Source organism: Rhamphochromis sp. 'chilingali' (assembly GCF_963969265.1).
Source record: "Rhamphochromis sp. 'chilingali' genome assembly, chromosome: 2".
Taxonomy (NCBI): domain Eukaryota; kingdom Metazoa; phylum Chordata; class Actinopteri; order Cichliformes; family Cichlidae; genus Rhamphochromis; species Rhamphochromis sp. 'chilingali'.
This window is the reverse complement of record NC_137930.1, coordinates 43,114,976-43,138,435: the sequence shown is the minus strand read 5'-3', so window position 1 is coordinate 43,138,435 and position 23,460 is coordinate 43,114,976. Positions and strand designations below refer to the sequence as shown.

Genomic DNA, 23,460 nt, shown 5'->3' with positions numbered 1-23,460 from the left:
GGAAAAGGTAAACCAAGAATTATCAGCCTTTATACTGAACTGACTTCTCTGAAGAAAGCAAGCAGTGAGAGCGTCACGGAGTACATCATAGCGCAGAGACACTTATTACTAGTGCTGGGTATCGTCACTGATTTCTAGAATCGATTCGATTCCAATTCACAAGGTCCTGAATCGATTCGATCCACGATTCGATTCAATTCGATTTGAATCGGGGAAATTTTGCCTCAGTCAGAAATATTATAATTCAGATCATGCATCAGTACATTTACATATTTTTGTATCTATAAAAAGGAAGCTGACACTTTCCAGACTTTATCAAAGGTGTGAGCGTCACAGCAGATGCCTTTGTGTCAAAGTAGCTGAAGATAAAACACAGAAAAACATGAAGGCGACTTTCTTGGCCTGGGATTTTATAAAAATATTCTGCAGTACATCAAAAACGAAAGAAAACCATTAATCAACATATGAACATTACCTCTGAAGTTACAGCGGTTTTATTAGAGACACGGCTAACGTTTTGCATAATTTTATAAAGTTTAAATTTGTTCAGCCTATTGAACGGCAGAAATTAGGTTTTCTTTTCAGAAGTAAGTAAAAGGAAAAAAAAACATCGGCCGACAGCGCTGTAAATAAGCGTAAATAAGCAAGCGAATAATGCAGAAAACAGATTTCGGGGATAGACGGGAAACTGTTCTTGAAGTACACTGAGAAAGAGAGAGAGAGAGCTGTGCATGAAGTGTGATTTTATTTTTATTTTTTTTATCGTGGTGGAAGCAAAACAGCAAAAGTCAGAGGGAATTCATGACGATGTTTATGTGAAGCTTAGTTTGGATCTTCTTTTGCTGCTGGTTCGGTCAATATTGTTTGGAGAGAGATCAAACTAACAGCTTTAGAATCAGCGCAAAAAGGGCGTAAACACAAAGCGCGGACCCGCCGAAACATCAGAATCAGCGAGCTGTCGGCTTTCAGCCCCGACTGTCCGTGCCGTCGGGTGAGAAAGGCGACATCTCACTGATTCTGATCCGCGGGTCCGCACTTTGTGTTTAGGTCTTTGTGCAGAATCCGTGTACCTGCTCTCATTTACTCTTTTAAATGTTTGGTGGTTGTCAAAATTTTGTGACGTTTCACCTGAGATTCTGGAATTTCGGGCAAAATACATTTATATTAAAAAATCGATTCAGGATTTTAATGAATCGATATCACGTTATCCAAGCCAGAATCGATTTTAATCGAGGAATCGATTATTAAAACCCACCCCTACTTATTACTAGAGATGGCACGATACCACTTTTTTATGTCCGATACCGATACTGATATCATAAATTTGGATATCTGCTGATACCGATATGAATCCGATATAGTGTTTTTTAATCAACAAAACTGTTTTTTAAATATCTTGCTGCATTTTGTATAAGTTCATACTCAAGTTTAAAACAACAACTACACTAAAGCTATTCTGTTATACCTGTATGCAAAAAAAAATATTTCATAGTTCAGCAATACTGATCAATCTAATAAACTTAAACCTACACCATCCTCCCTATTCTGGTGTTTTAAAGAGTACTTAGCATAAATATTAAGCAACCTAACTAATAGGGTTCCAACTCCCAGCAACAACAAAAATAAATAAATAAAAAATAGGGAACCACCCCTCACGCTCCACCTCATGATGCTTAATCGACGTAATCAACCTTAATTTGATGCAGTGTGAAAAAAATGCACAGAAATCAATTATTTTTCAAGAAATATTAAATAGATTCAACATCTTTCTTCAACAAAATTGCAGACTGCACAGATGGTACCTTCCCAAAGGAAAAAGTACTATAGCTTACTAGGGTATATATATTAGACTTAATAGTTACTATATACAGTAATTGACTTCTATTCATTTTACATCAAATTAAAACTTTGGGTGTCAGATAATTATTTATTAAAAGCTAGATATTTTAAATGAGAATAAGAAAGAAAAGTATGTCTTTGTGCCCCCTTTTCCCTGTTCATGCCCTATCGGCCCCCCTGGCTAAACTTTGCTAGATCCGCCCCTGCACAGTTACCAGCGTCAGCTACGTAGAAAAAGATCCTCGAGTAGAAAGTAATAATAAATAAATTCTAACAATAGCTGATCAAGCTTAAACGTGCTGCTGTTGTTCAGCCGCTGGTTTCCTCTTTCTGGTGCAAAGTGGGCCAAAAACAAACCAGAGAGACTAACTCGCGACAGAAAAGCCGATCAGCTGATCGTTAAGCAGTTTCATGATTGAAGTAGCAGCAGGAGAGGCAGTCGCTTGTTAAGCTTAACGCAGGAATGCTTTACAAACATTCAGAGGTGGACTTACACACTTGCTTTACTTCTCTCGGGATAACTTTGTCGGAGATGAAATGCCGGGTTGCTAGCGAAGCTCCACATGCTATCCAGACCACCACAGGTCCCGCATGCCACAGCCGCTCTATCACGTGATGCATACTGCTCCGACGTGCTAACGTTCTGAGGTGAGTTACAGCGTGTTGCAAGTTTTGTGAGGTGCTTTCGTGATATTTAATGGATCGGATTACATTTTTTATTTTTCTCCGATATCCGATCCAGTAATTTAGGTCAGTATCGGACCGATACCGATACATAATATCGGATCGGTCCATCTCTACTTATTACAGCCCTGAGAAATGCTGGAGAGACACTTAGTGATGGTCTGCTTGTAGCGATGGTGTTAAAAGGTTTACCAGAAGCATTTAAACCTTTTTCTGTTCACATTACGCAAAGTGAATCAGAAATCAAGTTTGCGGAATTTAAAACAAAACTCCGCAGCTATGAGGACACTGAGAAAATGCGCTTGGTGGAACAAGAGGATAACATCATGAAGGCGAGAGTGCAACCTAGCGCGAGACCCGCAGCAGCTGCTAGTGACCACAGGAGAGACATGTCAGACATAGTCTGTTTTAAGTGTGGCCAGCGGGGACACAAGGCCAGAGCATGCCTCTACAAATAATGGTGCGGTCACTGTAGGAGCAACACCCATCGAGAGTCGACTTGCAGGAGACGACAACGGAATGATGAAGCGCGCACAGCCTCGGAGGAGGGCGGCAACGCAGAGAGCGACGACACCTATGTCTTCCGGATAAGCGATGACTACGCGGAACCTCAACAGCGACAGGACATCAGGACCAAAGGCCTGATGGTGGATACTGGTGCAACATCACACATCCTGAATGATAAAACAGCGTTCAAGAGATTTAATGACGACTTCCAGCCGGGAACACACTGTGTGGAATTAGCTGATGGCACCAGGTGTAAAGGAGTGGCTGAAGGCAGAGGAGATGCAGAGGTGTGCTTGGTTGACAGCAGAGGGAGACATTGTAAAACAACACTGAAAGACGCTCTATATATTCCCTCATTTCCACAGAATATCTTCTCTGTGAGAGCGGCCACCACGAACGGAGCCACTATCATCTTTAAGAAAGGAAGGAACGTCCTTCAACACAGAGAAAGTTCTACATCCATGAGCACAACAGACAACCAAAGTCTGAACTGTGAGGTGTGTATCCAGGGAAAATGTGTCCAGACTAGGAATAGAAACCCTGACAGAAGAGCTGAGAAACCCCTTGAGCTGGTACATACGGATCTAGCAGGGCCGATAGATCCAGAATCACGAGATGGACACAGATATACATTATTGTTTACCGATGACTTTTCCGGTGCAGTATTTGTATATTTTCTCAAAAACAAAAGTGAAGCAATGCAAGCAACTGAAATCGTTTTGGCCAATACAGCCCCACACGGGAAGGTAAAGTGTATCAGGTCAGATAACGGCACAGAGTTCATGGCAAAGAGTTACCAGGCATCATTAAACAAACATGGAATAAGACATGAAACTTCAGCCCTCACCAGAATGGTACAGCAGAACGTGGCTGGAGAACACTTTTTGATATGGGAAGGTGCATGCTTATTGAGAGTGCTGTACCAAAGGAATTATGGACATATGCAGTTCAAACAGCGGCTATTGTGAGAAACAGGTGCTTTAACAACCGGACAGGACAGACACCTTACTTTTTGCTGACTGGTCAGAAGCATAATCTATCCAGAATGCGAAAGTTTGGGTGTGAGTGTTATGCTTACAAGCAACACAAGGGTAAGCTGGATTCTAGGTGTACAAAAGGGATTTTTGTAGGCTACGACAAAAACAGTCCAGCATACAAGGTTTATTTCCCAGACAGCGCTAAAATGCAAAGGTTTAGGCTGGTTAAGTTTGTAACCAAACACAATGAGGAAAAGCAAACACAAACTGATACGACATCTGAGGATGAGGACATACAGGTGAGGGAGAGACGAAACGTGAACAAGGAAAGCCCCAGTACCAGTTCACAGGAACCAGATACTGACAACCAACCAGAAGTGAACAGTCAGATGCCACTTAGTGATGAGACTGAAAACTCCAGAAGCTATCCTTCTAGAACAAGAAAAAAAGCAGATTATCTAAATGAATATGAGTCAGGAGAAGACATTGATGATCAAGTGCTGACTAACATAGACTACTGTTACAGACTGATAAGTAACTCACTCGTGACATTCAGTGAAGCTGTAAAGTCACCCAACTCTAAAGAGTGGAAAGCAGCTATGGATGAGGAAATGCAATCCTTAAAAGAGAACCACACTTTTACCCTAACTAGCTTACCTGAGGGGAAGAAAGCAGTGGGGGTAGATGGGTATATGTGAAGAAAAACAGTGGCGATGGATCAGAAAAATATAAAGCACAGTACGTAGCTCAAGGTTACAACCAGTGTTTTGAAATAGACTATGACGAAACTTTTTCTCTGACTGCTAACCTGACAAGCATAAGAGTATTGATGAAGTGTCCAATACAAGAAAACCTGATTTTGCATCAGATGGATGTAAAAACTGCATACTTGCATGCACCAATAGACTTTGTAGTTTACCTTGAGCAGCCGGAAGGCTATGAAGTAAAACAGATGAAAAACTGGTCTATAAGCTGGAAAAGTCACTTTATGGGCTTAAACAGTCAGGCCGAAACTGGAACAGGACATTACATGACTATTTGATAGAGAACGGTTTCATGCAGAGTCCTGTAGATCATTGTGTTTACACAAGGAAAGCAAGAAAAGACAAAGTGATCGTGATCATATGGGTTGATGATATTATTATTGCAGCCAGTGTTGAAAGTGTTTTGAAAACTGTGAAGGGAATGCTAACTGCAATGAAAGATATAGAATAGAATAGAATAATCCTTTAATTGTCCCACAAGGGGAAATTTGGTAATCTGTATGGGGAAACTCAAACATTTTCTTGGTATTGATTTTGAGCAAACTAAAGATTGTGTAAAAATGTCACAAGAGAGATATGTAGAAAACATACTGGAAGGATTTCAAATGCAAGACTGTAAACCAAGATCAATCAATCAATCTTTATTTATAAAGCACTTTTCATACAGAAATGTAGCACAAAGTGCTTTACATGGTTAAAAGCAGCCCACCCCACCCCATCCCGCCCTCCAATTCACTCCCCACACTCTCATTAACATAAGCGGTCATGGATACATACACACACTCAGAGTCAAAAATAACACCCAGGTTTTTCACTTGTATAGGGCATAGTGAAAATGCCTGTAATTTAGACAAGAGCATCTCTCTCTGAGCCTCAGGACCGACAATTAAAACTTCAGTTTTGTTCTGGTTAAGCTGCCATCCAAGATTTTATATCTAGAATACAGTTAAAAAGGGCATCCATTGGTCTGGTGTCATCAGGAGACACGGAGATGTACAGCTGAGTATCATCAGCGTAACTGTGAAAGTTCACTCCATGCCTCCTGATGGAGAGGGAGCATATACAAATTAAAAAGTACAGGGCCTAAAACCGACCCTTGGGGCACACCACAAGTTATTTTATGGATCTTAGAGGAGCATGTATCCATACTCACCATAAAAGTTCTGTCTGAGAGATAGGAAGTGAACCAGTTGTGTACAGCACCAGAGAGGCCCACCATGTGTTTCAGTCTGTTTAAAAGAATAGCGTGGTCTACTGTATCAAAGGCTGCGCTTAGATCCAGTAGCACCAGGACTGAGAGCTTTTGGGCGTCCCAGTTACATCTAAGATCATTTAAAACCTTTAGGAGAGCAGTCTCTGTGCTGTGGTTCACCCTAAATCCAGACTGGAATATCTCCGGGATCTGTCTATCATTCAGAAAATCATTAATCTGAATAAAAACAAGTTTTTCTAAAATTTTACTTAAAAATGGTAAGTTGGATACAGGTCTGTAATTATTAAAATCATTACAATCCAAATTGCTCTTCTTCAGAAGATCAACTCCTTGTGAGCAAAAGTTGAACTACAATGATGATGCTGAGACAATGAACAATGTCAGGATGTACAGAGAGGCAGTAGGTAGCCTTATTTACTTGACCTCTTGCACACGACCAGATTTGAGTTTTGTTGTAAGTAAGCTGTCACAGCACTTCAAAGAACCAACTTTAGAACATTGGACTGCTGTGAAACATGTTCTGAGGTATTTGAAACAATCAAAAGACAAGACATTGTGCTACAGGAAAAGTGACAAAAGATTTGAGAGTACAAGGTCACAGTGACTCAGACTGGGCTGCAGATGTGACTGACAGGAGTACTACAGGTTACTGCGTAAGCCTGAATGAAGAAGGTACTTTGGTGTCATGGCGAACAAAGGAGCAGCCAACTGTTGCCTTATCAACTTGTGAAGCAGAGTACATAGCTTTGGCAGCAACAACACAAGAATGTTTGTACTTGACACAACTGTTGCAAAGCATGTATGAGCATCAAAAGGGACCACCAAAGATTTTTGAGGACAATCAAGGGACTATTGCATTGGCAAAGAATCCTGTTAACAGACAGAGGTGTAAGCGTATCGATATCAAGTATCATTTTGTGAGATCAACAGTTAATGCTGGAAATTTGATATTGGAATATTGTTCGACAGGTCTGATCGTGGCCAATGTTATGACAAAGCCAGCAACAAAGGGGAAGTTATTGAAGTTTGCAAAATATATGTTTGGAGTGTAAACAAATAGTAAAGAAAAACTGTTTCTTTTGAAATGCATGTAAAGCTGACAATGTGAGTGCAAGTGGGGTGTTGAGCTAGTTAATAGGTATGTCCTCATTGGCATCTGTTGGGATTTTATTTTGAAAGGATGCTTCCTGTTATGCTACGCCAGAGTTCAATAAATAAAGACACATTGGTGTGAATGTTCCGTCAAAAAGCCGATGCCCCACGTGTGATTATTCCTCCGTGTAGATAAGTGTCTTCAGTATTCATGCAGATTCTGCTGGAAGACCCGTCTACATCTAAAGTTCTTTGTATGAGAAATGGACACAAAATACCAAAAGGAAAAAGGAAAAAAAGAAATGCAGAGCAATCCAAAGAAAAACAAACAAGCTCAGCAGCCACTGTCATTCCTAAATGCAGTCTGCAAACAAATGCAGAGAGTGTCTGTCAGTGGTGGGTTTAAAAACTGTAGCTAAATGCTTTTCTTGGCATTTGGCAGGGCTGCACAGAAGCATGGGGTCTAGAAATAAATAGTAAATGCACTGGTTCTTGTATAGCATTGTTCTACCCTCCACAAGCACTGAAAGCACTTTATACAACATGCCTCATTCACCATTTCATGCAAGCACTTTTTTTCTGCACCTAGGTGTTTTCTGTCTAACACTCACACGCCGATGAATGCACTGGGGATCAGCTTGACGTTCAGTATCTTTTTAACTGTTTATTTAGCTGTATTTTTCACAAATGGAACAAACTTAAACACATTACCAGTTGGTCATACATATGCTATCAATTCACTGATCAGTCTGTACATTTAAAGGGAAAAAATGCATAAATATCAGTTGCTTAATTACTATTGATAAATGGTAAATGGCCTGTATTTGTATAGCGCTTTACTAGTCCCTAAGGACCCCAAAGCACTTTACACATTCAGTCATCCACCCATTCACGCACTGGTGATGGCAAGCTACATTGTAGCCACAGCCACCCTGGGGCGCACTGACAGAGGCGAGGCTGCCGGACACTGGCGCCACCAGGCCCTCTGACCACCACCAGTAGGCAACGGGTGAAGTGTCTTGCCGAAGAACACAACGACTGAGGCTGTTGGAGCCGGGGCTCGAACCAGCAGCCTTCCGATTACAAGACGAACTGCCAACTCTTATGCCACGATCGCCCCACTATTAGTACTATTAGATAAGACAATCCATTCAAAAAGAAAGGTTCATCTCGCTTCCAAGTACATTCTATGTTGTCTTTGTTACCTCCTCCAAATAAGGCAAAATGACTGGCCATCTCCTAAATATATGGTGGTCTGCCAGCTGTTCTCCACACTTCTGCCGACACAAACCATTTGTCATTTTTCCAGCAAAATTGTCTCCAGGAGCCTGAGCTGGTAGAAGTCAGCTGCATTAGATACACATTCTGCCAATCACCCTCTGGTATGGAACCTTTCTCCCAGTTAGATTTTGAAAGGTTATTTTTGTTTTTTTATTGTTTAGATAGTTGAATACAGTCTTCACACAACTTTCTTATTTCTTTTGGTTTTATCCATGTCAGTAAATATGTCAATTATATTGGAGTCCTTTGTATTTCTAAATGTTTTATCTTGTCATTAAAATAGTCTCTAACCTGAAAGTACTTTAAAAAAGTTAATTTTACCTAAGCCATTAGTTTCCTGGATTTTATGAAAGCTATACAGCTCCATCTCCATCTGACACGACCAAACAGGAGAAGGTAATAACGATTTTGTTCCAATATTTAAAGCACCCATTGATTGTGTCTGCTGTGAAATCTGGGTCAGATGTGATCCATTTTTATATTCTAGGATGTTTTTCCAGTAGTGGTGATTTACACTCACTAACCCAAATTCTGAGTGGTACCTTGGACCATTGGTTTAGGGTCTTAGCATGCTGTCTATATAACATTTTGCTTCCCAGAAGAGATTGTAATGAAATGTGAAATTTACCATGTTCTTCCATTTTGTAAAATAACTGGGAATTGCAGCAGCATGCTAGGGATCTTAGTTGGATAGCTAATAAATGGATAGACATGGCAGTGATTCAGCTGTTTCTTTAGGAAGTTGTAATATTTTAAATTGAATCCGTGGCCTTCTGCCCACACATATAAATCTAGAAATTCACTTGTTCCTTTCAATAAATTATTTTGATGTAAATTATTATTATTATTATTATTATTATTATTATGCATTTCTAAGGCAAACCTGCTCATATCTGCCTTGATATGTTTGGTCAAAACGGTATTTCTTAACTTTAGTATTCGCATGATAAGGTGGGGCCAGGTTTCACAATGAACTCACCCGAAACTCTGGCTGATTGGGACCCACACCCAGTTTCACACCTTGGCTCCCTCTGTGGGGGGATACTCCCACTAGGTTTATATCTGGGACTCTCCACCATTTGACCTTAGAACTGAAGAAGCTTCTCGGATGAGAGGTGAAACGTCTTCAAGCAACTTAAAGAAGTCCAGACGCTTTTCTTTGCAAGCTCCTTTGACTACGATGACCTGGATGACTGAGAACCTTCACAGACTTAACTTTAGTAACGTTCTATATGTTTAGATATTAATAGCAATAATATTATTAGCAATGAATTGAAAGTATTGGTATTAGTCATGATAAATTTTGGTAAACTGTAACAATAGGAGGCGTTCTTGTTTTAACGTGGTGTGGCCAGCAGAGGGCGGGAGCACATAGATTATCAGTCAACACAGCTAAAACCGCAGCTGAGGAAGAAGGTCAGCGTCTCGTACAGAAGGTGTAGATGTTTGGTTCCTGGGTACCTGTGTGTGGTTTACAGCAAACGAGCCCCCGCATAAGGCTGGTAAGGACCCCCGATCACACGGACTGTAGCTAGCCTGTGAGCAGTAACTCTCCGTGACCGTGGCTTGTTAGTGTTAGCTGCTCGGTAGTGTGGATGCACTCGCCGCTGAGGGGAGATGTCTCTTCATCATGCTCCGTTAACTCGTTTCCCGGTGTGTTTATTGCCCGGTGACATAGCGATTACAGCATTATTCACTGTATTATCGATGGTGTGGTTTTGCTCGTTACCTTGTTGGTTTGTGTAACCGAGCCAGTTAAACTTTGGGTTTTCCCATCTGAACTAAGCTCCGTGTCTTCCTTCGGAGCAGCTTACACTTGGCCCAGTGTTAGCTTGTGTGAGCTACAGCTGCGTTTCTCTGCTCTGACTTGAAGTCACAATAACACGTGACTGACTCTTGTTGCTTTGGATTTTTTCTGTTTATTCGGCTAAAGTTAATGGGACATTTCTCGGATGTAATGTTTTGGGTTATTTGGTGCTAAAGCAGCTGCCGGCTGTGTGCTCGGGAGTTCCCGTTTTAGCCCAAACTTCTTTGATTGGCAGGTCGGCAGCGTGGCAGAGCGCGCGGCACTTGCTCTCTCCACGTTGGCGTCTTCAACGAGTATTCCTGTTTACACTGAGGGCTGGTCCTGTGCCCCAGCTGTCTAAAACGCATCCTGTTTACAGTCAAGTACCTATCACACAGATCTGGGTCCTGGTGCACTGTGGGGCAGTGCTACAAATCCGGTAAAGGCTGGCCTAATGTGGAGGGTCCACAAATAACAGTGCACACTCCCTGTGGAGCTCCCTGTTACTTTACACACGTGGAAAACTGCACCAGAAACCTGATGAACCAAACTGGTGCTCACAGATCAGTGGATATATTGTTGGCATTTGTCACAAATATCATGCCGCGTGTGTTATTCAGTAATGGCTTCTGCTTTTGAAATGCAGTGTAGTTTGTTTTTAGTTATTTTTCCCAAAGAAGCACAAGGTGCTCCACATGAGTGGAGGAGAGCTGATGCCTTACATGTGGACATCAGACTCCACTCATCCCACTCAGCCTGTGCAGAATACAGCCAGGAAATATATCACATTAGACCTCATTAAACAGCACTGTGCTGTCTACTCGTGTATTAGAAGTAATGTTGATATATTTTATTCTTTACTTTTAGTGTCTTTGAGGTCGGTTTCACACAAAACTTGCTGGCTGTTTCTGGCTCTCACTCACTTTTCGTGGACTGTGATTTCTGTGACTACAGGCTTATCGCAATCTTTTGATTTATCTCTAACTTAAGGTAGTCTAGGTGCTGAGTGGGAGTAGATATTGTAGTAGAATTTATGGACAAAGTCTTGTAAGTGGTACATTTCAGTGCAATCAGCTACAACTCTTTAGGTTTGCAAAACACTGAAGTGTTCCCTTTAAAGTAAAATGACTCGAAGTTTAGTTGTCAAAAAAAATCATGTCCTTACCTTCTTTATACGTGAATATTAGCTACAACATATGGAGAAAATTTCAAAACAAATTCATTAATTTTTGCCTGATTGCATTTATGACTCCTACAGTAATTTACACTGATTATTACCATTAGCTTTGACAATCAAAATAAATACTGTAGCCTGTGGTTAAAGTAAAATTCTCTTATACGACTTGAAGCGCCAGCAGCCTCTTCGGCGATGTAAGCGTACAGATTGTGTGTCTGGGATTGTGCTCTCAGCCTCCTACTGTACACCCATGATTGTACACCAATCCACCCAACCAGCATCATCAAGTATGCCAATGACAACACTGTGGTTGGATTCATCTGTGATTGTGATGAGACAGTTGACAGTGTTCGCCCCCCTTCCTGGTTTCCTATCTTTTTGTATGTCAGTCACACTTAAATGTTTCAGATCATCAAACAAATTAAAACACTGGAGAAAGATAACCTGATTAGGCCTGACTACTGCCACAATCACTTAAATAGGACCTGCCTGACAAAGTGGAGTAGACCAAAAAATCCTCAAAAGCCAGACATCATGCTGCGATCCAAGGACGTGCAGGAACAAATGAGACACAAAGTAATTGAAATCTCAGTCTGGAAAAGGTTATAGAGCCATTTCTGAAGCCGTGGGACTCCAGCGAACCACAATGCAGCGTTAGAGATTGTTAGGTTGGCCAGTAGTGGTAGTTATGGTACTAAGGCTTTGGAAGAAGACACTAGCTGGATGGATCTTTCCTGACTGACCCTTTGCACAGCCAATGAAGCTGCTCACTACACTTGAATGTAAAGGCACCACTGTGTCACTGTGTTTCAGTATAGAAAACCATTTCAGAGATTCTGACACTTCATGTGTAATTTAATTTTGTTTGGGCTTCTTCATTTGAAAGTGAAATACATGCAGTAATTGTTGTTGAGCTAAATGTTGTCATTAACACTTCACTATAATTAGCTCTGTGCTTCTGTAACTTGAGCCTGGAGTCTAATTAAACTCATAACTAATAACGGTGATTATAACTCGTACTACTTCCTCCAGGAGCACTACTTGAGATGTGCATTGTTTTGACACTAGATGGTAGTCATTCCTCACATTTGGGTGGACTAACTGCTCTTTACTGTTGTGCAGGTGAAGAGGCTTGAATAGCGTGCTTCAGGAAATCCGCCTTACTGAACTACAAATCCCAAGATTTAGCCTGGATAATGTAGAACATTGTAAAAAAGTTGTAGTTTCCACAATACTGTTTAATTTGAACCAAATCATTAGTAACATCCTTCAACTTTGACTCTGCTGGTCTTGATAGGGCCTGAAATGTCTTATTAAATGAGAGAGTATTTGTATATTTTTAACCAGTGGAATTATAGTAACTATATTTTAATATCTGGCTGAATGGCCCAGTAAGTGTTGTGTGTTACTTGTTTGAGTGAAACATGGTAAGAAAATATAAGACTCCATCAAAAGGTTAAGATGAAGTGATCCAACCAATATGAATAAATGCTGTCATCCTAAATGTTAAATACAGCTGTAATTGTGGTTTTACATGTTTCTGTTTAAGGACTGTCTCTGTTTACTAGAAGAATAAGATGTCCTCACGCAGAAAATCTATAAGAACACAGTTTATCAACCCCGTCTGTCAGGCTGCTTCTGATTCTTGCTTGTCTTTGTCTTTGTAGGTCCAACCAGAAACTGACTTCACCTCCTCCTGGTTTCCCCTCCTTCATTTCATTGTTTGTACAAGTTGACTGTGTGAACTTCATTGTACCCGGTGTGTGTGTGTGTGTGTGTGTGCGCATATGGATGTGCCTCTGTCTATGTGAGCGTGTGTCTGTCTCGTTCCCTCCCAGCCCACCATGTCCCTGTATTCCTCAAAACTCCAGCTGAGCGTATCACTGTGTCTTCTCCTCCCCCCCTGTGTGCTTCTGCTCCTTACCGACTCCGCCACCACAGGACCAAATGGGGCCTACTTCTTCTCAACACCCACAGTTAATTGCGCCTCTGGATGTAAGTATGTGGCAGGAGTCTTAAAGGTTCTCTGTGTAAGCATGTGAAGCTTTTTTAAAATCTGTTTTCATGGGCAGTGTGTGAACAGCTTGTGACAGAACTAAAAAAAGAAAAAGGTGAGACCCGGTGTGGACACCGAACATTGTTAACACAATAACTTGAAGATTAGGTAAGGTAGGATTTTCATTTTGATACCATTGGTGAATCTACTAACACTGGCAGCCACAAGTATCCTTCAATGTTGTGACACTCATGGTCACAATATTGGCACGAATGTATCTATATGTCATTTGTCGTTGGTGCCAGGTTGATAAAGTGTACAAAATACGCATTGTATGTGTGCTGGACTCACATCTGTGCTTGTCCTGCTGGACCTCAGTGCAGCGTTTGATACTGTTGACTGTAATATTTTATTACAGCGATTACAGCATGCGGTAAGTATTACAGGTACTGCTCTGCAGTGGTTTGAATCATATCTAATAGACTCCAACTTTATCTCTCCACAAAGGCAGATAATACACACCAGTTAAACCGCAGGAATGTCTTAAAGACATAATAATCTCTCATTTCCTGCTTATAAATTCAGATAAAACTGAGTTTGTTGTACTTTGGATAGAGTCATAGAAATATGGGCTCCAACTACCCTTTTCTCAGAGTGACTCTGAAAAACTAGTTCATGCATTTATTACTTCCAGGCTGGACGACTGTAATTCATTATTATCAGGATGTCTTAAAAACTCCCTGAAAAGCTTTCAGTTGATCCAGAATCCTGCAGCAAGAGTCCTGACAGGGACGAGACCCTATGTAGAAAGACAGGGTCTCCCTGTTAAATCCAGAATTGAATTCAAAATCTTGCTCCTCACATACTTGAATAATCAGGCTTTATCTTATCTTAATGACCTTGTAGTACCATATCACCCTATTAGAGCACTTCGCTCTCACACTGCAGGCCTACTTGTTGTTCCTGGAGTATTTAAAAGTAGAATGGGAGGCAGAGCCTTCAGTTTTCAGGCCCCTCTTCTGTGGAACAAGCTTTTGGATTTTGGAGACAGACACTATCTCTGCTTTTAAGATGAAAACTTTGCTTTTTGATAAAGCATATAGTTAGGGCTGGATCAGGTTATGCTGCATTAGGTCTAGGCTGCTGGGGGGTTCCCATGATGCAATGAGTGTTTCTTCTTCTTGTCCTGTCTTCCTTCTCTCACCCCAACCTATCACAGCAGACGGCCCCGCCCCTCCCTGAACCTGGTTCTGATGAGGTTTCTTCCTGTTAAAAGGGAGTTTTTCCTTCCTACTGTTGCCAAAGCACTTGTGCGTAGGGAGTTTCATGATTGTTGGAGTTTTTATACTTTGCCTTATTGTAGTGTCTCTACCTTACAACTGTTGTTGTGATTTGGCATTATGTAAATAAAATTGAACTGAATTTGAATTAAAATTGAACAAAAATAAGCACTTCATGTAGCTCTAGGCACGATTCATCAATTAACCTTTCTTGGGAATGTTAAAGAAACCATAAGAGGTGTGATCAAGTCCACAAAAAACAAAGACTGCTTGATTTTAATTTGGCCGATCTCTCATTCAAAGTCATCTTCTTGGCCAAGTTCAGATGGCTGGCAGCACGTTATTTTAAAGTCCGACTGTGAGAAAATGCCAACTTGTGTTTTAAAGCAACCTGTATTTTGTGTGGATGATTATTACTGCTGAGGATAGCTGGGGTATCAATAGCCTCAAAAAGAAATATTATTATTTCAACAAAATTTACTATTAAGATATTTATTATTGGGGAAATGCTGAAGACCATTTTATCAGTGATTGCAGCTTACAGTATGACATGGTTCAGTAGTGGCATAGAATAATGAAATGAAGGCACAAAAGTAACCTAGAGGGTATTTTGCCTGGAAATTTTATGTAAAGCACAACTGCTTTGAGCATTTAGTTTTACCAATAACAGAAATAGTTGAACTTTGTAACTCTTCAGTATTTTCCATACAGGATGGGTGTGGGTTGAGCTTTTTAGCCAGATACACCAAATAAGTCATTTCCATGAACAGTTCAAGTGCCAGCGTTGCTTTGTTGAGTCATTTGTTTACTGTTGTGTTGGACATCCCCGTCTGAAAGCATCGCCTCCTGGTATGCCTTCATAACCTAGCTGTACTCTTTGGCTTTTGCCAAGTAATGAAGCGACTCAGGCAGTGAATGTGCTACACTTCTACTCTAATCTCCTTTTAGTAGGATGCCTGACTCCAAGGAGCTAATGTAGATATAATAGCACACAGGTTTAACTACTTTGGGCCGTCAATGAAAGGTGCTTTAAGCTGCTTCCTTGTCAAAGCGATCAGCTGTACGTGTTTGCTTTGGATGAGTTCCATGCCGGATGCCTTCCTGCTGTATTCCTTTCATTTGCCAAGCTAATGTTTAATCTGCTTCACTATTGAGCCACCTTACTTCTGGCTTCACTAAAGGCATGAAAATTGATGTTTTTTAATTTTGTCTGATTCAAAGGAGCTTGCAAAGAAAAGCGTCTGGACTTCTTTAAGTTGCTTGAAGACGTTTCACCTTTCATCCGAGAAGCTTCTTCAGTTCTAGGGTCAAATAATGGTGGAGAGTCCCAGATTTAAGCTGTGTGGGAGTAACCCACCGAGAGGGACAATGGACCCCCTGATGATCCTCACCCTCTGTGGGGGGGGATACTCCCACTAGGTTTAAATCTGGGACTCTCCACCATTTGACCTTAGAACTGAAGAAGCTTCTCGGATGAGAGGTGAAACGTCTTCAAGCAACTTAAAGAAGTCCAGACGCTTTTCTCTCCAAGCTCCTTTGACTTCGATGACCTGGATGACTGAGAACCTTCACAGACATTTTGTCTGATTGTTTTTGTCTACAATTTTGACTTAGATGGTGATCATAAACATTTTTTAAATCCGTTATCAGTGTAATTTCAGAGTTCCCAAACTTGTTTTGGTTGTAAGGGTATCTTGATCTTGAAGATAGCACAGCTCTTTGGCTATTTACAGGGTTAAAATTCTTTGAAAGGTACAAACTGATGCTCTGCAAATATATGAGTGAAATATAAATGTATGTTTGGCTTGTAGCGAATGTTGTTTCACTAGTTTGTGCTAACTAGAATTTGTTGTTCCCAGGTGCTACTGATGCAACAACAAAGACCTCTTTGGATGGTGTGACCACTCCACCGAACACTTCAGTCTCTGCCTTAAACCCGAATAGCACTTCAGATGTCATCACACAGACCCACTCTAGTACAGGCAAGGATAATAACAGTCTGCAACCAAATGCAAGCACTCAGTCCTCCCTGAACTCATCATCCACCAACCACACCACTGTCAGCCACAGACTGAATGAGTCTGTAACATCGGTGAACAAAAATGAGCAAATTACAGAAGGAGCCCTTTCTTCCACATCTTCAGCATCCTTTGAGCAGCCATCGTCACAGGAGCATCTCAAATCACCAGAGGCATTTACCCCCACTAGCTTGCCTGCTCAGCGCCTGCATACTGGATCCACCACCAGCACTAGCAGTATAACAGCAACCACTTCAGAGTCTGTTAAGAATGTGGTCACTACACCTGTGAAATCTACAACCTCAGCACCAGCAACTGCAACAACAACAAGAACAACAGTAGCCCCACACTCGGTGACGATAGCTTACACAAGTGTTGCTGTTACTTCCGTCCATGGTTCAGACACGTCTCCATCGGCTGCCCTGCCACACCCCAGTATTGAGGTGGCACCGATTCAGACATCATCTTTAACCAAATCACCATCTGCTATAACTGTTGCCAGTACTGATGCATTGGCCAATCACAATAAATCTTTTGCCTCAGCTACGAGGGTCCCTGTGGTAGAAGAGGCGGGGGCTGTTCTGACCAAGCAGCTCGTCGATACGGCGTCTTTACTGGCTGTCCTGCTCTTTGGCCTGCTTTTCTTCTTGGTCACAGTGTCAGTGTTTGTCAAACTGGCCTACGACAGCTACAAGAGGAAGGACTACACGCAGGTCGACTATCTGATAAATGGCATGTACTCAGACTCTGGGGTATGAGACAGGAAGAGGATAATTATATTTCATGAAGCTTTTTCTTTCTTTGACTCGGAGCAGGAAAAACTAAATGAACTAAATGACAGACTAACTGAATGGTAAGATGGTGCTGTGAATTTACAGGATGGTCCAGTTAGTTCAGCAAGAAATGGAAAAGGTACACTGACGATAAAACGGTGATGCACACTGATCTGTTTTCTAGCAGCTCCTGTTTTTTTGTGGGGGGGGATGTCAAAATTCAAACCTTATAGCTTACATTTGGTTCTGCTAGTGGCCCCTGACAGGATTGGAATCGATTAGATGTTGGCTGGCTCAGTTGGGACGTTTCCAAAGCTCAGCAGATGACCTCGTCATCAGTTAATTTACTGCTGGTAAGAAATGTCGAGATTATCTAAAAGTAGAGTTGTAAAAAAATCAAACTAGCAAATAATTTATTGTATTTTTTTTTAAATTTGCAAACATTTTTTTCCTAAGTGACATCTATATAAGGACCAAATCAGAATGTTATGCCCAATGATTCATTTCCTTGTCATTACCTTGATGCTTATTTTATTTTTGAAAAAGTCAATGGACATACATCTCAGTGCCAAATAGGGTGTGTAACTGACAAAGATTAGCTCTGCGCTTAAGGCATTTAAAATATGTCACATTGCAAATTCTTTTTAATGTGGTTTAATTGGCCACAGTGATAATTCAGTTATTCAGTGCTTCATGCAGCAGTGCACAAAACAGTTTCTGCTTGACAACTTTTGAAGTTCTTTCAATTCAGAAATGACTGTTTTAGACGGTGTTTGTTTACATTTTTGGAATTTGGTGTTGCTGATTTGATAACAACAATAATAATTACAGTTATTATTACATTTGCTCTTTACAATTGGATATATAACCTTGATAGTGAAGAAATGTTCATCAGATCTCAGTCACATTTTGGAACCTTCCCATTCCAGCCCCTGTACACAGTGTTGCACTGTTTACTGCAAAGTAGATTATTTGTTATGTTATTAATACTCTACAGAAAAATGGGGTAAAAATGAATCACACATAGATCTAAGTGTATAAAATCACTCTTGCAACATTTGACAGAAATCTAATGTGACGTTGTGGCTAAAATTTGCCATATTTCTGTGGTGTCGTTATATTTCTCGGCCCTTCCCGTCTTTAAGATATCACATTTTCCACGTTTTTAACTACAGCTGGCACTGAATGATGCACACTTGTTGTAATTTCCAACCACAAAGCTAGACTCAGACTCACTGTTGAAGCTTTTCTAAAGTAATCATTATCAACATGGTGAATTACTGCAGCTCTGTCCTCACAGTTGCAGGTGTGAGACACCTGGGTCTGTTGTAGTATTAGTCTGTTGTAATCTTGGCCATCATTTCTATAAAAGAGAAAGAAGTAGCTGTTCGCACACTGCAGAACTCCAGATTCCTCATTTATTACATCTAGGGACATTTCAAGCACACCTGCTTTTCATCAGACAGCGACACACCAGGCAGTGCCATCTGAAATCAGCTGCGAACAGTCACGTGACCACGGGAAGCTGCAAAAGCTTCCAGTCAACAACCTTGTACAGGACAAAGAATTGATAAGTGAATAATTTGCTGAATAAAACCAGCAGATTAGAGAGAGAGAGAGAGAGAGGGTATTAGATCCCAGCTGTCAGTACTTTGAGTTTGACCTCATGTGAAGTCAATTAAATAGTCTGGATACACTTCTGGCTTGTTTATAGTCTAGTGATGGAAATGGTCAGTAAAGCATCATTTTAGTTTTCATAAGAGATGGCAAAGCTAAAAATCGACTTATGTATAAACCAGGATCTGATCAGCACAGACGGGTGAACTTGAACCAGCCTCTCAAACTGTATTCAAGGTAAATGAATATGTGGAAAACTTAACTCTATAGAAGCGTTGATGTTTTCTCAGAAAGACAAAAATGCTGCACAGGTGCTGCTGCCAGCTAATTACACTGCAAGATGTGTTTCCATTGCTCTGGTTAAGTTTCCATCAGATGTGGCCGCGTGTGTTGAAGCCTGATGTTGGTGGATCAGGGCCAGAGTGCACACTGTGGTGTCTGCTTTAGCTAACAGGCCAGAGAGAGACCACAGAGACATTTAAGTCATCAAGCTGAGGATTTTCCACCCACTGTCACTCTGTTAATGTCAGTTCACTTGTAGGCCGCGCTCACAGAGCCTGTTTGGCTGGCAGCTCTTCCACTTGAAGGTCAGACAGACACACTAACACCGCTTCATCTTAAAACGCACAGCTCCTGCTGTGTTTACAGCTAGCATTAAAACTACTCCGCCCTCTGAGGAGGATTAAATCTGAGATTTTTGGAAACTAGCCAGGTTGGTTTGAAAAGTTGAGGATTGTGCAGGATTGCAGGCTGTGACGGTGTCGTATCCGTTTTATAGCAGCTAAACCCTGCATGTGGTTGTGCTGTCACGTTATAAAGAAATGACATTGGTGTGGTGTGAACTGAACTCCTTGAATTCACGAGCAGTTATGCTATTAGAATCATTTTGGAGGTTAAACAAACATTACTAACATTTCAGATCAAACAGAAGCACCGTTGCTGTAACGCCAACCCTTAGTCTGATTGTTCGTTTTATGTCAGTGACAGATTATAAATCGTAAAGTTAAACTAGGTCCTCTCCAGCACGGCATTTCATATTTTTGATCATCTGTAGGCTATTCAAACTTTTTTTTTTTTTTGGATAATTTCAGGTTTTATTATTATTTCATTATTATTTTCATGGCAGTTCCACAAACAACATTCTCTTTTTAAAGAAATCTTTATGAATTCTCCTTCACACTTTCCCTGGGATCATGATGTTTTCCATAGAGGTCAGTGAATAACAACCAGAAAAAATAAAGGATTTTTTTTTTTTCCAACTATTGGACTGCAAGCCATTAATGGCAGATTTATGTTAAACAAACCTCACTGTGTTAAATACTCAGATTTTCCAAATGTTAGAGGGTTCCTTTAAAGGTATTGACATTTCATTAGCTTTCATTGCTACAGACGACATTTCAGCAGTGTTCCTTTGCACATGTCTTCCAGTGAATCACAGGAACAAGGCCATACTTAATTGTTTATTACTATATTTTTTAGATTCTCACAGTGAATGTATTCTTTTAAAAGATATTGAGTATATATTGTCTTATTAATGCATTGTGTCTTTGCCTGTTCATGTAACTGGTATGTTTTCTCCAGTCTTCGTCTGGCTTGCCTCACTGTGCTCTTTCCCATGCCTTTGTAAGAAGCAACTTGAATGTTAAGCCATTTATTCAGTCATTTTCATTACATTTCAACATTCCTTCAAACGTGCACATTGCATTCAGCAAAGAGCAAACGTTTTACACTATTTCCCACAAAGAGAGAAAGCAGCAGATGTTTGATAAAGAATGAGATGGTAAAAGCTCTGTCACATGAGGCTGGTCTCTTTCTATTACAGAAACTCTGGAGATCAGGTGCATTTCCATTTTGCCATATAATCTACTCAGTGTCTTGGTTTCAGACTGATTTCGTCATCCGGTCCTTTGCCGAATGATTCTCAGTGATTTAGCTGTGCGCTACAAACAAAGGCGGTCCTTGAAGTCAGTATCCATTGCCATAAACTGAATTACTTTGCCTTTTCTTGAGCACATTGTATTTGGTGTATTCTTCCAGTAGAGTACACAGCTGATGGAACTTCACCAAATAATCACTGAAGCACATCTTTGTGTGATAAAGCCAAGGGAAACATAAAGCCATGATCAGTTAGTGACTGAATGAGAGGGAACTTGAACTGTTCCACAACAGCAAGGTGACCTTTCTGGGTTCATCTGAAACCTACACAGATTTCAAATGAAAATGTAACGTTTGAGATGTTGTTCTGCTGTAAATGCATTTAACCCTTCCTGTCGCTGCTCGCATTCTTCTTTGAGAGGAGACAACTCTCTTGTCTTGTGGCAATGCACTGATTGGGTCACAAGACCTCGAGGGGATCAGTATGGCAGGCTGTTATCTTTGTTTTTCTCAAACAAACTTTTTTTTTTTTTTTAATGATATTGTCTTTGTCACATTGGTCTCATTTGGTTTTGAATTTATTCCCATATATATGTTTTTGTTCATCATAAAAACCGAAGGTACAATAAAAAAAAAAAACTGTAAAAGTTTGATGTGTAAATCTCAAAGCAGTTCTTAACTGCCTGCTCTGATTTCTCCTCATCAAATGATAGCTGATGCTTTTGAGACGTTTCAGACGATGACGGTCCTCTTTTGTTCTCCTCTTCGATTGTCTAGTTAATTCAGAAAGCTTCCAGTACCTAAAATCTTGTTCCTTGCTTAAAGATACTGGAAAAATACACAAATGGCAATACCCCTGCATAGGAGGCAGGAACATCACTTAGCTCAACTGTAGAGTTTGCTGAGAGAGATGATTATTCCCCCATGAAAGGAGAGTTTGTATAAACGACTATTTCTGCATGGTTTAAAAACAGCCTCAGATTTTCTCAAAATTTAATCTTTCCTCATTTTTTTTTCTGTTTTATTAAACAGATTTCTGTTTGGGTTGTTGTTTCTTCCTTTTTTTTCTGTGAGAAATTAGGAAAATCACATTATCCAAAGTTTGTTTTTATTTTTTAATTAAATGGCAAAAATGACAACTTGTTAGTTCTAACCATGACCTCTTTAGGCTTCTGTATGTGTTTGGCATACTTTGCTTTGTTTCTTTTTCCTCTCATGGACAAAAAACCCCCCAAAATATATTTTTGTTATCAGTATCACCCAAATTGCAACTTCATGAAAACATTTTGTAGTGTTTATTTGAGGTGTATTTCCATTTTTCTGAGGTCTGTTTGAAACAACATAATCTATAGCTGTTAGTAAGAGTGTCTGCAATGAGGACATAAATGTCTTTTATGGCAGTCAGAATGTAGTTCATACTGTGTCAAATTGTCTTGGATTGTGTCGTCGTGTCCATTAAGCAAGTGGATTTTACCCCCCAAGTGAAGATGGTTTACTGATGTCCGTAATTTCATAGTTTTTCCATAGATCCTGGAACCAGTGTGGACTGTGTTAAAGGTAAACTTGTGTTTGTGGTGACTGATGTGCAGGATGTCATGAAACCTGCCCTGTGCCAACCTGATGTTCTAATGCACTTTGAACAGAGATTTTTACTTTGCAGAAAATAAATGAAAAAAGAACCGAATTGATCGTGTTGGTGTTTGAGTAAATCAGTTGAATGTTTTATTCATCGATGAAGTACAGTTGCAGAGTTTTACCATCATGTTACATGAAAGGAACATTCATTAATCAAAGCAACAGTGCCAGGTTTAACTAGCAGTTCAGTTCGTGTGGTGGGATTTCTCAGCACTTCAGCTCATCAAGCTGCACCAGCCCAGCCTTGGGGATTCTGATAGATGCACAACACGACTGACTTGGCTGTTATGCTGTGTATTCATGAAAGGTGAACTATTTGTATTGGTGTGTTGTTGTTGTTCTAACCCACTCTTGTTAATGAGATGGCAAGGATGCATGCTAATGTACATGCGTGCTAAACACTTGATTCTTGCACAGGGTTTGACAGGAAAGGGATGTGCTTTTGTTGTGGAATAACATTTTTCTCCACTCTTACTCTGATTTTTTTTTTTTTAACTTTATTGTTCTTTCACTACAAATCAACCATTTATCACAGAGTGCTGTAATGTTTTCACCTGAGGATTGCATTGATTCTAGTGAACCCTGTGAATGCATTCATTGACCTCAAAAATTCTATGAGGTGTTTCTGTTTAAGTCATTTCTGTTGTAGTTCTGCAAGTATTACCACAAGAGAGGTGACATGCTAACATGCTTAAAACAACAATGACAGAAAAAAAGATCTGAAGTTAAAATCTTGCAGAAATTTGCTTTTAAGATGGACGAAGAAAACAAAAAAATAGAAAAGAAATCACTGGATTGTGGTTAGAGGGTTATAAGAAGGACCGCTCAATTTGAGCAGTTAGGAGACACATTTAGGGAGGCAGGGCTGAGATGGTGCAGATGAGGGAGTGGATATACTCCACCTACTAAGCCGACTAAGAACCAAAGAACAGAAGCCTTGCCGACA

At 40.4% G+C, this 23,460-nt stretch overlaps 1 protein-coding gene across 1 annotated transcript; it reads left to right on the top strand.

Annotated features, from left to right (window-relative positions):
• The first annotated feature begins 9,710 nt into the window (after positions 1-9,710).
• On the top strand, positions 9,711-22,557 carry cUnh11orf24 (chromosome Un C11orf24 homolog). The gene is made up of 3 exons (XM_080866783.1): positions 9,711-9,859; positions 12,988-13,315; positions 16,456-22,557. The coding sequence occupies exons 2-3, from the start codon at positions 13,165-13,167 to the stop codon at positions 17,370-17,372; spliced, it is 1,068 nt and encodes a 355-aa protein (XP_080722909.1). The 5' UTR covers positions 9,711-9,859; positions 12,988-13,164; the 3' UTR covers positions 17,373-22,557.
• The last annotated feature ends 903 nt before the right edge of the window (positions 22,558-23,460 follow it).